The sequence below is a fragment of the Podospora anserina genome, chromosome 6, assembly GCF_000226545.1.
Source record: "Podospora anserina S mat+ genomic DNA chromosome 6, supercontig 4".
NCBI classification, from domain to species: Eukaryota; Fungi; Ascomycota; class Sordariomycetes; order Sordariales; family Podosporaceae; genus Podospora; species Podospora anserina.
Genome location: NW_003613579.1, coordinates 135,039 through 150,167, shown reverse-complemented (window position 1 = coordinate 150,167; position 15,129 = coordinate 135,039). Strand labels below are relative to the sequence as shown.

Here is a 15,129-nt window from a genome sequence, read left to right as displayed (position 1 = left end):
CTTTTCATTGGCACAAGCTCCGAATGAATCAACTTCACACCAGCATACCGTCTAGGACTCACTACACAGTGTCTCGATTGTATACCGGCAGTCCAACCTGGACTTGGCACTCAAACTTCCAAATGTGGTTTCGCGCCCCTGAGGTCTTGGCAAGCTGATCCTCACCAGTTCAGGGGTAATAGGGGTCGCCACCAAGTGGGGACCTGACTTGAGCTTCACTTGATGGGTCCAAACCCGACAAAATGGCACGAACGTTGCATCGTACACGTCAAGCCAGCGATAAGCTTTGATATACGACATCTTATCGGAATATGTCGATCACTGTCTTTTTTTCCTGCCATCCATCGCTTGCACAGGCGCCTTAGATGCCATCTCCGGGCTTTGGGTTGCCGGGAAGGATTGCGGCGTAGCAGCTGAGAACCATGGGTAGAAGGACCGGAGTTTGTGATACAAGAGCATACGTCTTCAACGACGCTAGGAGTGCGGACACTTCGCATGCCCTATCATGACATCTAACAGCAACGAACCGCACAGTTGAAGAGCATCTGATCTACAAAAGTGGGAAGAAATGTTCCGGTAGCCAAGATGATCTCCATTTTTCTTTTTCAGATCCCTTCTTCTTTGTTGGTTCGGATGAAACGACAAGAGGGCTTTTTGTGGGACTGACCTGATCACCACGACTTGGTGAGCTGCGTGGGGGCTTCTCGAAGTTAGAGTAGCTTACCCATCTACATAAACTCCATACCTCAAACTGATCTGCATACACATCTCGGAATGAGTGGATCAGGCAAGGCAGGTATGTTGCTGAAGATGGACCGACGGGACCGGATTAGCCATTGCAACGATAATTTCTTATTCGCAGGTAATAAAAGAAACGAGACACGCCCTTTTACACCTCACAGCTGATGTTCATTTATCCCAAAAGTGCCTTTGTTTTGCTCTTTATTTCACAGCGTGAAGATGTCCTCCTCAGCATCCGCCACGGCCTCCCTCAGGGAAAAGTCCGACAACAACCATCTAACAAGCAGCACAGGAAGCGACTCCGACTCCACCAAAGTCGAAGCTGGCCTTCCCAACCCCAACACAACAGACCCAGCACCACCACCCCGCGACATCCACGGCTTCAAGTGGATCTCGGTCGTCATCGCCATCTTATCCTCCATCTTCCTCTACTCCCTCGACAACACAGTAGTAGCAGACATCACCCCCGCCGCCGTCAACGCCTTCGGCGACAGCCTCAAACTCCCTTGGCTTTCCGTCGGCTTCTTACTCGGTGGCGTAAGCGTTGTCCTGCCCTTTGGAAAACTTTACAGCCTCTTCGACGCAAAATGGCTGTACATCTTCTCCACCGTCCTCTTCAACATCGGATCTGCCATCTGCGGAGCGGCACCGTCGATGGATGCGCTGATTGTGGGGAGGGTGTTGGCTGGTATGGGCGGTAACGGGATGTACCTCGGGACGATGAACCTGTTGAGTGCGACAACCACCAACATGGAAAGACCTGCATATCTCAGCTTCGTGGGCTTGGTTTGGGGAGTCGGTACCGTGCTCGGGCCTGTGGTGGGCGGCGCGTTCGTGGAGAGCCCGGCAACGTGGAGGTGGGCTTTCTACATCAACTTGTGCATTGCCGGTTTGTTCGCACCGGTGTATCTGTTTTGGATTCCCTCGTACAAGCCCCAGCCACGGGAAACCTCGAGCCGGGAACTGGTCAAGAAATTCGATTTTGGAGGGACGTTGTTGAGCGTGGCGGCGATTACGACTTTAGTTATGGCAATCAATCTGGGTGGTGCCCTATACGAGTGGAATAGCGGCAACATCATCGCGTTGTTCGTGGTATCCTTTGTGTTGTTTGGAGCATTTGGCGTGCAGCAAAGCTGGAACTTTGGACTAAGGGATAAGGGCGACAAGATCTTCCCAACGCACTTTTTGAGAAGGTGGAATCTGGTCTTGTTGTTCTGTTCTGCAGCTGCCATCAATGCTGCCGCGTTCATTCCGATCTATTACATCCCACTATACTTCCAGTTCACCCGGGGAGACAGCCCGACCGAAGCAGCTGTCAGGCTATTGCCTCTCATCTTCACCTTGAGTGCGGCTATTTTGATCAATGGACACCTGATGGTGAGATGGGAATATTTCCAACCTTGGTATATTACCGGCAGTATCTTAGCGCTTGTGGGAGGCGTGCTGTTATGTAAGTGATATGTTTGTGCGTCTCAAGATGATGTAACTAACATGTCTCGTCTGCTCAGCAAGGATAGAAGCCAGCACGCCAGAGTCTCACCTTTACGGCTTTGAGATCCTGATTGGCCTTGGAACCGGTGCCTTTGCCCAGGCGGGATATGCTGTCATTCAGACTTTAGTACCTCCTGAGGAAATGGCGTACGGCATCAGCTTTGTTATGCTCGGGCAACAGGGCGGCATCGCCTTTGGCTTGGCTATTGCTGGGGCAGTGTTCGTCAACGATGCCATCGCAAATCTCATGGTGGCACTTCCCGGCGTCACACGAAACACATTGCAATTGGCCCTGTCAGGGCATAGCGGAGAGTACTTCCAGTCGCTGTCAGAAGAGTCGAGAACTGCCGCAATCCAAGCCATCGTATTGGCTTTGCAAAAGGTGTTCACTCCTGTGTATGTAGGAGGCGCTGTTGGCTTGATTCTTTCAGTATGTTTCACTGTAAGTGACCATCCTTCCCTTAAGCCATACAAGACAAGTTGTTAACGATGGTGTGAAGAAACGGAAGATGTCGAAAGATGTGATTCCCATTGCTGCTTAGATGGTGGGGGACTGGCCTGGATTGCTGGGGAGAAACCTCTCATCATTGGGTGGTAGGGAGACTAATCACTTCGAGCCTTACTGCGCCACTCAAGAAAAGCTGGCAGGTCCAAGTCCATTTAGAACAGGTAGTGGGCCATCAGCTTCGAGTGTCTCAATGTTACCCACCTCTCTATCATATCTCAGCTTGCCACGAGAAACTATCCTATGAGAAGAAGCTTTTAGATTAAACCAAAAATCGTGGTACCCATCCTTGGGCATGTCCATGAATTAGACTCATGCAGTTTTGCGGCACGGGTGTTTAGCAGATGCGGCTGAGGTCTCCCATCATTGTCGCAGCAGTTGGGTAGTACATTGGCTGCGGAGATAAATAGGTGATACTTATTGCCCACCATCTTGGCGCGGTGTCGAGTGGTTATGATGCGGTAGTTTAGTTCAAAGCCTTCATTTCTGTTGACAGTTTGAACATGGGCATCATCATAACTCGTCCATCTCCTAGGGTTTCAACAAGTGGTGGTAGCTCAGGCAGCAGCACTGGCAGCACCGGGAGCACATCGGGCACAGCAGGCACGACTGTTGGCAAAACTTGGGGTGCTCCCGCCCCGGCACCAGCCCCAGCCCCGGCACCTGTCCCCGTATGGGGAACAACACCAGGAGTGATCGTAACAACTCCTCCTGACGTTGCCGCTGCCGGCGCAAAGTCAGCAGGCAAATATGTTCCTGGTGACCCAGCTACAGTGCCGGTATGACAGGATCAAACAGGGTTTGAGCCACATTTGCTGATGGACCTTCTTGCTGATGGTACCTTGATCGTGGCAACTCCGGACAATACCCCGTCGTCATCGTCACACCCAGCGAGCTCAACACTGGAAACGACACCAAAGTTGCCCTCCCTCCTATACCTGTCGAGTGGATCATCGCGCCTCGAAACATCACCAGTCCAGACCAATGTCCAAACGCCGGAGCTACAATTGCAACCTTTGCTGCCACGGACGTTATCCTGGCGGTCCTCCTGATCGTCACCGCGGCAAGGCCAATACTGTACAGAGCCTCGCGTCATCTGTTCGGCAAGCGAGGGGGCAAAAAAGTATACTGGACATGGCTGATGTGGCTTGTCCTGCAAGTGACAGGCAATGTCGGTGCGGCTCTTCTAGTCGTCAGAACTGAGGGATACGAACATCTGGAATTTGTAAAGGTCTTTGCTCTTTACCTGTCCAGGCCCAGACTAAAGGCATGGTGGCTCGCTCTCCTGCGGACATCGTTTTCCGTGGGGGGCCGGAGGTTCCCTGACGGCAACACAAGACTTGAGCAAGAACAAGAGCAAGAGAATGAGAAGATATCCCTTGCGTGGGAAAAAGACGGCCGCAAAGAGAAAGAGCACATTTATGTTGACGCGTACGTTTCGGCTGCCCTGGTCGAGTTTATTTTCCAGATCTCCGCTGCGGTGTTCATCGGTGTGACCTGGGAGAGGTTTCCAAACGAAGTCATCAAGTAGTACATGCAACCACCGCTGCGATTCATGTTTGCGGCGCCTGGCATTATGTTGATCGCCATTTCAGTGGGAGTTCCAATATGGCGTATCACAGGTGAAACTTGGGGTTGGAAGGAGACTGTGGACAAAGACCCGGAAACAAAAAAGGTGATACGGCGCCGATCACCGCCATCGATGGGCGGCATCCGGTTTTGGTGGGTGATATGGGGGTCTCTCATTTATATTTTCGTTTACTCCGCCGCATGGGTCTACTGGACACACTTTCTTACTCTTCCTGGCGCATTGTGGTGTCCGCCCAGGCTGGTCAGTCAGTCGGCGATTTGGATCTTGACGTCTATTTAGGGGGTGCCTTGAGCACTCCTAAACACGCCTCACTTGAGCCTTCGCTTTATTGTCATCATTCCACCAAGTCAAATGTTCTGCAACACCATCGACGCCCACCTCCCACGTCCCATCTTCCACCAACGTGGTCCAGTGCCGCAAGATTAGTGCCAGACGGGTCCCTCGTACTGGTCCCCATGGTGGCGGCCTGTCAAAAGACGTGATCCCTCGAGGAACATCAGATGATCCGCTCACCAGCTCAGCTGCCTCGGCGTACCGCTGATCCCATCCATTGAGATAAACACCCGTCCGACGGTGAACCATCTCAGAAAGTGCAGCCTTGTAATACCCGGGGCTCCACTGATGAAAGGGCGATCCAATCTGGTAAGCAGACGGGAAAACCAAAGTCGGCCAGTTTTTGTATTCAGCACCATTCTTGTTCAACCTCCGCTCAGAATTCTCCGGTTCGGACCCATAAACCTCGAGCCAACTCTCCGGCGAGAACACCGTGATTCCCGGACCAATAAACTTGAACTTGGGCCTCTTGGACCTGCTCAGAAACTCCTTGGCGAACCGACTGACCTTGTACCGTTCAATATCCTCATCCTCCAATCTCAGCGGCTCATCCCACTCCCCTCCCGTCCCACCCTTGTCCTCGATCGCCTTCAGCAAGCCCTCCCAAGCCTGAACTGTCTCGCCCAACCCGATTTCTGTCCAGCCTCTCTGCTCAACCTTCATCTGCTCCTCGTCAAAGTAGTACTCCCCCCTCTCCCACTTTTCCCGTTCTTTCTCCAAAACAACATGGAGGGGAATCCAGCTTGGACCGGGGTACTCCGGCAGGCCGTCCATCCCGTGGCGCCATGTCGCCTCGAGGGTGTCGGCATCGAGCACCAGTCCCTCGTCGTAGGGTGGCTCGCCGGTGAAGTCCATGTTCCCGGGGAGGAACAAGAGGAGACACCGGCCTTGTTGTTCGAGCGCCTCTTCAAAGTCGATCTGGAAGAGAGAGTGGTACGCCTCTGAGGGGACGAGCAAGTCGGGTTCTGGTTGGATGAAGAACGGGGAGAGGATTGCGTCCCGTTGGAATGGGGAGCTTGTCTGCAGCTGGGAGAGCAGGATGTGAAATGGGTGGGAGTGAGGGTCTTCCATGTTGGAGAAGAAGGCTGGGTGGAGGGCACTGAAGCGGGGGAAGAGGGTTGTTTCGAGGGCGGTTGTTGTTGGAGGGTGGGTTTGGGAGTGGAATTCAGATGGGATAGCGGCGATGTATCTGGAGAGTAGGAGGTTATAAAGCTCAGCGCAGTGGGATGGGTCACTGACTATGGGGCGGGGGTTCCATTTTTCAATGGCTTCTTCTTCAGAAGAGGAGTGTTGCAGAGAATGCGGGTCAAATTCGGAACTCATTCTGATGTGAAGGTGGAGAAAGATCGTAGGTAGGAAAAAGATGTAAATGGCAATGGTTGCATGCCATTGGGTTGCTCGCGCCATTGATCAAGATATTTGTAGGTGGCAGTAGGGCGGCGCTGTTGCTCAGTGAGAAGTGAAAAGTCCAGTCAGGCGTTGGAAATTGCAATTAGTGGGTGTCTTGGCATTGTGTGTTTAGAGCCCTGGCCACGATGTGAGCTGTGATATCAAATGGACGAGCTTTATGCACGTGTATCTGAAAGGACTTTAGGAATGTCTACCTAGACAACTCCAAAATGGCCAAAATACCTATTGAAATAAGTTATATCAAACCAGTCCGATCAAAAATATCTTACATCTCATGAAACCTGGATCAGTCTGTACGCAAATAAAAGTTGCTCCTACCTAGAGAGTCACCTGGACCTTAGGTAATCCACAAGTCCATGAATCACACGCAAAATGATGATCCCAGAATGTACCTAGAAGTCTATCCTTAACTTGTTTATTACCTCGGCCATTCTTATCAGACAGTTCCATCATCTCCTAGTGCCATGCATGGCAGCTTCTAGTTCCGATGGCACCTCCACAACTGCTCATTCAAGTGCCAATTTGGGTTATGGCCTAGACCAAGCGAAGTGTTTGGTGAGGAGAGAATTAAGTTTAAACTAGGTACTTACTGCCTCTTTAAACCTATAAAACAGCCATCCTCTTCACCCGCCTTTCCTTCACCACCACCATCAACAACAATGGACGACTCAAACATCCCTCCCAATCAACCAGCAATCACGCTCCCACCCCTCCCATCAACACAACCACATCATCCCACCCCTCGAATCCACCCCTCCTCCCTCATCCACCCCTCCTCTCTCCCCCTCATCCACCCAACCGCCACCGTCGGAGCCTTCTGCCTCATCGGCCCCAACGTCACCATCTCCGCCCGTACCACCCTCCTCTCCCACGTTTCCATCTCCTCCAACACCACCCTCGGCACCGACTGCACCATCCACCCCTTCTCCGTCCTAGGCGGCCCCTCCCAAGCCCTAGCCGACAAATCCCAACCTCCCAACACCGGCAAGCTCACCATCGGAAACTCGTGCACCATCCGCGAGGGCGTAACCTGCAACGTCGGCTTTTCGGCCAAAGGAACAGTGATAGGAAATGGGTGTCTACTCATGGCCAACAGCCACGTTGCTCACGACTGTGTCTTGGGGGATGAGGTCATCCTCGTGAACGGGGTCCTCCTGGCTGGGCATGTAACGGTGGGGAGGGGAGCGATTTTTGCGGGCATGGGAGGGACCGTTCAGTTTGTGAGGGTTGGGGAGTACGCCTATGTTGGGGGGGCGACGGTGGTGAGCAGGGATGTTTTGCCGTATAGTATGGTCAAGGGGTATAGAGGGAGGACGGTGGGGGTTAACGCTGTGGGCCTGAAGAGGAGGGGGTGGACGGGGGAGAGAATTCAGTGGGTGGAGAGGGCTGTGAGGGCTGTGTCGAGGGGGGATCAGGAAGAGCTGAGTGAACTGGTGAAAAGAGTTGGAAGCACAGGAAAGGATGATCTAATGAGGGTGGTAGATTTTGCGAGGGAGTCAGAAATAGGGATGTGTTCATTGCATAGGAAGGTAAGCGGGGGAGCAAAGCTGTGATGTAAGAGGGAGTGCGTGGTCTGCAAATGGTAACAACACATTCTTATTTTCATCTCCCGCAGCTATCCTTTGTACTTCCCTCGATCAACCTGCGGACCCTAAGCGGCAGTCTTGTCGACACTCGACTTCTGTTTCGAAGAGAACGGTTTGCGGCCATAAACAACATATCTGCAGGATTGGGGTCAGCATCGCCCGCCGTATTGTACCATCCAAAGATCACTCACATGGGCCAGTAAGCATGCACCCTCGGATCTCTCAACACCTTCCTCGCGTCAGCAGCTAGCAACAGCACCTCTTCTTGACTCCAGCCCATTGCCCTCGTAAGAGGCGCCAAGATGGCCGCCTCCATGACCTGGTCCATGTCATAAAGTGCCCACTGGCCCAGCCTCTTGTACTTGGGGTCACGGGGCCAGCCATTGATTGGCCACTTGTAGATGTACTCGACAACGTCTTCAAACCCGGCTTCCTCCATCATAGACTTCCAGTTTTGTGCAGCTGAGAAAGGTCGATGCATAGCTTCCATGGCCTTCATGAGCCATGACATCCAGACCCATAGGCCAGAGTCCTCGGTGAAGGTGCCGTCATCACAGCCAATTGGCAGAGCCATGTCCTGTGCTTCAAAGTAACCGCCGGGTTCCAGCTGGTCGTAGACCTTTTTGACTATGGAGGCATTGTCGGCGAAGCTGCCTGTCATGAAGCGGCTGATAATGAAGTCGAACTTCTTGGACCATGTCCATTCCTTTTCGAGATCGTCAATCTGGAAATGTCAGCTTCATTACATACATGCTATTGCATGGTCGTCTTATGAGATGTACCTCAAAGGAACAATTCGGCGGTATGCTAGATCTAGGGTAAGCGATGCTGTCAAAGGTCTTGGCAGATGTATACGCACAAGTCCGGTTGAACTGGGCTTAGGTCTACACCGATGACCTTTAGGATGGTCAGCAATCGAGTTGAAAGGAATAAAAAACAAACGAGGCTAACGCACTTCTGCCTCGGGATGCTGATCCGCTATTCCATCCCAATCAGTTAGCTTTCTGCGTGGAAACGAAGCACCAGAAGCTTTACCGTAATCGATACACCAGATGCCACTTCCGGTGCCGAGATCAAGTACTCGTTTGGCGCCGTCTTTCTTTGGGCAAAGGCATATCTGGTCGTCAAAGGTCAATCTGAAAAGGTGGTGTTGCAAGTCTGTTTAGAAGTTGCCAAGTCAGCTAACGTAGCCGACGGGCATTTGCCCCCAGCTGCATGTGGACCTACCCAGCCGTTCAACTTCGGACTATAAGTGAACATATGATTTAGCACGATGTAATGGCGGGACGGCGCGCACATGGCTTACTGCATCATTCGGCATGAAATATTTCCCAGCGCTCATAGAATGGTAGGTCCGTCCGTTCTCTTCGTAGAACTCAAAAATGCTAGATCGTAGAGAGGTGAGACTACTACGTCTTGACGCCTACAGTCGGTCAGGATCGGCGAGTCTTGAGACACGAAGAAGTGAAACATACATCGTCTACACCTGAGTCGTAACCCTCTTCATCATGAGCATCTGACGGTCCCTAATGTCAAAGATTAGGTGGCAAATCCCCCGGACTGCGGGGGAAAGGTGAATTGGGCATACAAGCTCGACTTCGTGCTGATGACGGACATCCTCTGGCGGTGTTTGAGGCATGATCTTGTTGTGTTTGTGATCCGGCCTCGACTTGGGTTTGATGGTCCGTAAGAGTTCGAAAGAGCGGAGTCGTGGTGGTCGGTCGGCCAGAACAAGGAAAACGGCGAGCGGCCAGATAGGGGATGCTGAGCTGAGGTAGCCACATCCCAGACAATGAACGGAACATGCCCCCGGTTGCCGGTGTGGCTTGACACATGCGGGTCCCCCGCTTCCAAATCACACGCTCGGAACGCCAACAAACCAACAAGGACCATCGATAATTGGTCCCAGGCGGTCCAGCACACTTCTGATGTTGCAGTAGTGCACATACACCCTAGCTGCTGCAAAGCCAACAAGCATCCCCAAGCCGTGGACCACAGCACACCTCAAAAACAGGCCGTGGTTATCGTGGAAATGAAATGCCCACCATGTGACACGACGGAACCCAGCTTGTGTTTCCCAAACTGCTGTTTTCCACACGGTACAGAAATGCGAGATTCTGCCATGTCATGGCTACCTTCCTCGACCGTGGCCCTCATCGGGACGGCCCTCTTACTTTGCTTTGTCATCGCCACTCGGGTCCAGTCCTTTGTTAGAACACGGCATATTCCTGGGCCATTCTGGGCTGGATGGACCGACCTGTGGATGATACGCGCCCAGCTCAGCGGTCGATTTTGCTTCCTCCTTCAGGATGCAAACACAAGATATGGTATTCCACCCCGTGCTGACCTACCTGTCCTTGCTGCATATCCATCCACTGACTGACATTAATTTCACAGGTCCAATCGCAAAGATCGCACCCAATTGGGTCGTCTGCGGCGACGCTGAAGAGCTGAGACGTATTTGGGGAGTCCGTTCAGCGTGGAAGCGACCATTTTGGTACCGCGCTTTTCGTTTTGATCCCTACAAGGACAATGCTTTCTCAACCACGGATGACCAGGTTCACGAAAAGCTGAGGGCAAAGCTCATGCCAGGCTACGGCGGCAAAGATGTCGACAACCTCCATGAGCTCATCGACAGACAAGTCGCTGGTCTTGTGTCACTACTAGAGACCAAGTATCTGTCAACCAAGACCGAATTCAAGCCCGTCGACCTGGCGCGCAAAGTACAGTATTTCACCTTGGACGTCATCTCTGCATTGGCGTTTGGCAAGGAACTGGGCTATCTCGCCGCCGATCAGGATCTGTTCAGCTACATTCAGACCACTGAGAGCACGCTTCCCATCATGCTCACGATAGGGTTTATGCCCTGGCTCCTGAAGCTGATTCAGTCACCTCGCCTCCAGTTTCTGATGCCCGACATCGACAGGGTAGTTGGCATCGGAACTGTTGTCAAGACGGCCCAGCAAGCGGTTGCCGAACGCTACGGGGACAAACCCTTGATCAAGCGCGATATGCTCGGCTCCTTCGTCGCCAATGGCCTCACCAGGGAAGAAGCGGAAGGCGAGACCGTGGTACAGATCATTGCCGGCTCCGACACGTCAGCTACAGCCATTCGCTCCACGTTGCTCTTCATCATCACCAACCCGCTCGTCTACCGCCGTCTACAGGCCGAAATTGACACTGGCATCCGCGAAGGTCGCATCTCCTCACCCATTACAGACGCCGAGGCCAGGAATCTGCCATACCTTCAGGCCGTCATTCGGGAGGGCCTCCGAATGTGGCCGCCAGCGACCGCTGCCCTCCCCAAGGTCTCTGATAGGGACCAGGTTGTCTGTGGAGTTCACATCCCCGCCGGAACCATCATTGCGTGGGCCCCTTTCAGCTTCTTGAGAAGTAAAAAGATCTTTGGGGAGGATGCGGATGTCTTTAGGCCTGAGCGATGGCTGGATATTGAGCCAGAAAAGTATCGGACCATGGACCAGACTGTCATGATGGAGTTTGCATCAGGCAGTCGATGGGAGTGTTTAGGGAAGACAGTGGCACAGATTGAGCTCAATAAAGCTTATGTTGAGGTGAGCAGCTGACCCTGCAAAATCCATATGCTGTTACTAACACCCAACTACGCAGCTTCTTCGCCGGTTCGATGTTACTCTGGTTGATCCTACAAATCCTTGGACCTCCTTCAATGCGGCCGTGTTCATCCAGAGTGACATGAATGTTGTAGTCACCAGGAGGGAGTTGTGAGACTTGGGCACAGCGGTAAACGCACGATCAAGCACAGCTCGCGAAGTCTGTGGAGGAGGTCGTGTCTGATAGTTACGATTGGAAAGTCGACGGATGAAACGCTTAAACTTATCTACCAATGCAGAAATGTCTAGGCGTTTTGAAAAGAGCATATCTTGACCATAATGCAAACGAGGCGCTGCCAGAGTTGTGCGGCTTATGCGGGCAATCATTGGCCAGGGTCCTTCCCAAGCAAGCCACATCGGCTGGAGCGAGGAAGGAAGCGCGTGAGGCAGAAATTCATTTATGTTGTGTTCGCTCTTTCCTTTTATTGTTCAGTCTTCGTTTGATTTCGTCATCTCAAATCCAAATTTCGATCTTGATTGTAGTCAACCATACGACTACATGCGGCTCATTAACACCAAAACGTTGCAACCCACGGATATCCAAGGACCCCAATCAATTCGATATACCATTCTTTCACACTGTTGGACAGATAGCGAGGAAGCAAAGTTCCGAGGGATTACCGACCCAGCCAACCTCCGCCAGACAACGCGCTTTGCCAAAATTCGCACATGTCAGCTAGCAAAGGAGCGCGTTCGACAATTCCACCAATTGGCTCCCATGGTCCATGGATTGGGCAAAAGCTCTTTGCCACATCTCCAGAAACCACACAGCAGCTGTGAGTTCATCGTTGAGAAGCATTCCGACTCCCATCTCCTTCAAGGTCTTCAACAAGCCAGCAACAAAACGTGGCATGTTACAAACAAAGGTCACACCCATTGAGAGTAAGGAATCTGAAGTTCGGCTTGTCAGCTAGGTAGGTACCATATCACTGAGTTTCTATATTCCCAAGCAACCCAAAGAAGCTGACCGATGCATTGAACTTGTTCCCAACTGTAAGTCCACACGCCCCTTCATGATCAGTTGGGTCAAGTTGTTGGTGTTTGTCAACCTGGGTCTGGCCAATGACAGCACCAGCATTGGAGTGGCTGACGTTACACCGATCCTCCTAGCTCAGATCCCCGAATCAAGGCAGCCCTTCGTTCACCTACCGTACCTCACATTCCCAATATCATCCCCCTTTCGCCAATCTATCCACGCCAGCACTCGGACATTTCTAATCTGTATTGAGCAACCCGGCCCGCATCGCATAATTTTTTGACTTTTGAATGGCCGCTCAGCGACCTGAATATGACTATCGAGGGCTGAGCTGGGATCATTCAAACGAGTCCGGATCGATCTCCAACCTCCCAGCTGCTACCCCACTTGAGTGGGAGTCCCTCTCACAACATCAACGAAATGTTCCACAGCATTCACAAACCGCCCCTTGGGGACATGGGGGGGATGGGGTAGAAATGGGGGATTTGGGCACCCAGCGGCCCGCCAGAGAAGATCCATTCAGCGACCACAACCCTTTATCCAGGCCGTATCGCAGCGGAGGGTACCATATGCTCGACGAAGTACAAGAACCAGCCAAGCAGGGTTTCCTCAAGTCAGTCATCAGTCCAACACCAGCAACTCAACATCATGCCGGGTCTTCTCCGCCTGATCGTGGTCATCCCGGGTCTTTCGGGCCGTCATTCTTCGGTCGGATAAGACGGTCCAAGTGGGCGATGTACATCTGCCTCCTCTTTGGTGTTGCTTGTGCAGCTGGACATCATGTGTTTTACAGCACGCTCAATGGCAAGCCCGCAACGGATCAGCTTGTGATGCAGCGGTATGGAACGTTGTTGGCGTTTGGGGCAAAGGCGGGGCTTGGTGCTGCGGTTATTGAGGCTTCTCATCAGCGGGTGTGGGTAACGGCGCGGAAGAGGGTGATGACTGTTGGGGCGTTGGATTCGTTGTTTTCCATGACTGAGAGCTTGGCTTCTTTTGGGGCTTGGGAGGTGCTCAAAGGGGCTAAGATAGCGGCTCTGTTGGCTCTTTTTGTTTGGTGCGTGGCTCTTCTTTCGAACTTACATGCAGTACTGGAGACTAATAGATGTAGGATTGCACCGATCGTCGTCATTCTGACTGCCAACACTCTTCAGGTTGAGCTCAGCCGGATTGTTACTGAGGATAGGTGCGCCGGGGTCAGGACGCTTAACTTCAGCTTTGAAGAAATAGACGAATGGAGAGATCCAACCAAGATAGGCAAATATTTCGAGGTTCCGGCCTCCATTTGGAACACAACAAAAAAGGCCACCGATGACGACGACAGCGATGAGTGGTTCGACTATTACACCGCACCAGGCCTGGCGTTGGCTCAGACACTTACCATTGGTGCCTTTATGGGAGAGACAGTGATGCGGAAGAACGCACAGGCGGAGACTTGTGGCAGCGGCTGGAACTGCACTTTTGAGATCAAGTTCACCGCCCCTGCCTACAAGTGTACCGAGCTCGCAAGTGGTGTCGGCTCCAAGGCATCGAATCTGACGCAACAATCCGGCAGCATCGCTCCACCGTTCAGCACCGATCTGCTCCTCCCCAAAGGCATCTATAGCTACTACGCCTTCACCACAGGCGGCGATTACTTCAACATGCAAATGGAAGACGTCGAACCAGGCGGAATTCCCAAGACCGACCGCCCCTATCCCAAGAACCTCGGGGCCTTTCGCACCGATCCCATCGTGTGGATAGGATATTCTACCCGCACAAACCCGGGGGAACCTCTCCCTGAAAAGTCCTCCTCTCCTGGTTGGGAGCAAGCCTTCACCCCCAAACTCTTCGCCTGCGAGAACTACGAATCATCCTACATCGTCCAGTTCAACTACACCGAAAACCTCCACTCCACCAACGTCCTCGACGTGGAGTACCTCCGTCCCGTCATCAACACGACCTACCTCCCTGACCTCGAGTTAGAAGATGGCACGGCAGACAAGGTCGCCGCCACACCGCAGTCAAACTACGTATTCCCCCAGAACAAGAGTTTGTACCGCCGCACCGCAGCGTACTACTCCCTCTCCCTCATCGCCCGCTCCTTCCTCAACGGGACAGTAGCAGCCAACCAGAAAAACGCCAACGGAGTCCCCATGGCCAACACGAATGTTATTCAGACGAAAGTATTGGACATTGCGAATAATTACTTCCCTGTGGGGGACCTAATGAAGACAGTGCAGAGGTTCTACTCTGAGAACATCATCCTTAGCATGCTCTCCAACCCGCAGTTTACCAGTGTGGTTTGGGCTGCCAAGCCAGATGAGCAAAGCGGGATTGACCCTGATGTGCAGAGGGAGGATGTGGAGGGCTTGAAGTATCCTTGTCAGAGGTCGAGGGCTGGGAATGTGTACACGTACCATGTGAGGGATTTGTGGATTGTGTATAGTATTTCTATTGGGCTGGCGGTGATGGGGGTTGTTATTGGGGTGCTGTCTGTGAGGGAGAATGGGGGGTTGATGAGGAATGTGAAGTTTAGTAGCTTTGTTGCTGCGACTAGGGGGGAGGGGTTGAGGAGGGTTGAGTGGGGTGGGGCCGATGGGGGACGGGTGAGTGAGGGGGTGAAGGGGATGAGAATGAGGTATGGGATGGTTGAGGTTGAGGGGCAAGGCGGGAAGGAGTTGAAGTTTGGGTTTGGGTTTGAAGAGGATGTTACGAGCTTGGAGAGGAACGGGGGCGGGACTGCGGTGAAGAGGTTGACGATGTTGGGGGCGAGTTCGAGAAGCTTGGCGAGGTCGGGGTGAAACAATCGACTTTACAGTTTCATGCATGTTGTACTTACGGTACGTGCCTTCTTTTGCAGTCACATACCGACGGCACGCACCAGCCTC

General features: G+C 52.6%; 7 protein-coding genes across 7 annotated transcripts; 5 read left to right on the top strand and 2 right to left on the bottom strand.

Moving 5' to 3' along the window:
- Positions 1–960: 960 nt before the first annotated feature.
- PODANS_6_8600 (uncharacterized protein) lies at positions 961–2,774 on the top strand (the record flags this gene model as incomplete). The annotated part of the gene is made up of 3 exons (XM_003437217.1): positions 961–2,191; positions 2,250–2,674; positions 2,733–2,774. 3 exons carry the CDS (start codon positions 961–963, stop codon positions 2,772–2,774), a joined length of 1,698 nt encoding a protein of 565 aa, XP_003437265.1.
- A 1,104-nt stretch (positions 2,775–3,878) lies between these two features.
- On the top strand, positions 3,879–4,268 carry PODANS_6_8590 (uncharacterized protein; the record flags this gene model as incomplete). The annotated part of the gene is made up of 1 exon (XM_003437216.1): positions 3,879–4,268. One exon carries the CDS (start codon positions 3,879–3,881, stop codon positions 4,266–4,268), a length of 390 nt encoding a protein of 129 aa, XP_003437264.1.
- A 357-nt stretch (positions 4,269–4,625) lies between these two features.
- Positions 4,626–6,068, bottom strand: PODANS_6_8580 (uncharacterized protein; the record flags this gene model as incomplete). The annotated part of the gene is made up of 1 exon (XM_003437215.1): positions 4,626–6,068. One exon carries the CDS (start codon positions 6,066–6,068, stop codon positions 4,626–4,628), a length of 1,443 nt encoding a protein of 480 aa, XP_003437263.1.
- A 662-nt stretch (positions 6,069–6,730) lies between these two features.
- PODANS_6_8570 (uncharacterized protein) lies at positions 6,731–7,624 on the top strand (the record flags this gene model as incomplete). The annotated part of the gene is made up of 1 exon (XM_003437214.1): positions 6,731–7,624. One exon carries the CDS (start codon positions 6,731–6,733, stop codon positions 7,622–7,624), a length of 894 nt encoding a protein of 297 aa, XP_003437262.1.
- Positions 7,625–7,722: 98 nt separating this feature from the next.
- PODANS_6_8560 (uncharacterized protein) lies at positions 7,723–9,296 on the bottom strand (the record flags this gene model as incomplete). The annotated part of the gene is made up of 9 exons (XM_003437213.1): positions 7,723–7,792; positions 7,849–8,381; positions 8,440–8,464; positions 8,517–8,554; positions 8,613–8,815; positions 8,885–8,903; positions 8,964–9,080; positions 9,133–9,183; positions 9,246–9,296. The coding sequence occupies 9 exons, from the start codon at positions 9,294–9,296 to the stop codon at positions 7,723–7,725; spliced, it is 1,107 nt and encodes a 368-aa protein (XP_003437261.1).
- A 153-nt stretch (positions 9,297–9,449) lies between these two features.
- On the top strand, positions 9,450–11,401 carry PODANS_6_8550 (uncharacterized protein; the record flags this gene model as incomplete). The annotated part of the gene is made up of 3 exons (XM_003437212.1): positions 9,450–9,984; positions 10,055–11,229; positions 11,285–11,401. The coding sequence occupies 3 exons, from the start codon at positions 9,450–9,452 to the stop codon at positions 11,399–11,401; spliced, it is 1,827 nt and encodes a 608-aa protein (XP_003437260.1).
- A 1,337-nt stretch (positions 11,402–12,738) lies between these two features.
- PODANS_6_8540 (uncharacterized protein) lies at positions 12,739–15,042 on the top strand (the record flags this gene model as incomplete). Its single annotated transcript, XM_003437211.1, has 1 exon — positions 12,739–15,042. The coding sequence occupies one exon, from the start codon at positions 12,739–12,741 to the stop codon at positions 15,040–15,042; it is 2,304 nt and encodes a 767-aa protein (XP_003437259.1).
- Positions 15,043–15,129: the final 87 nt, after the last annotated feature.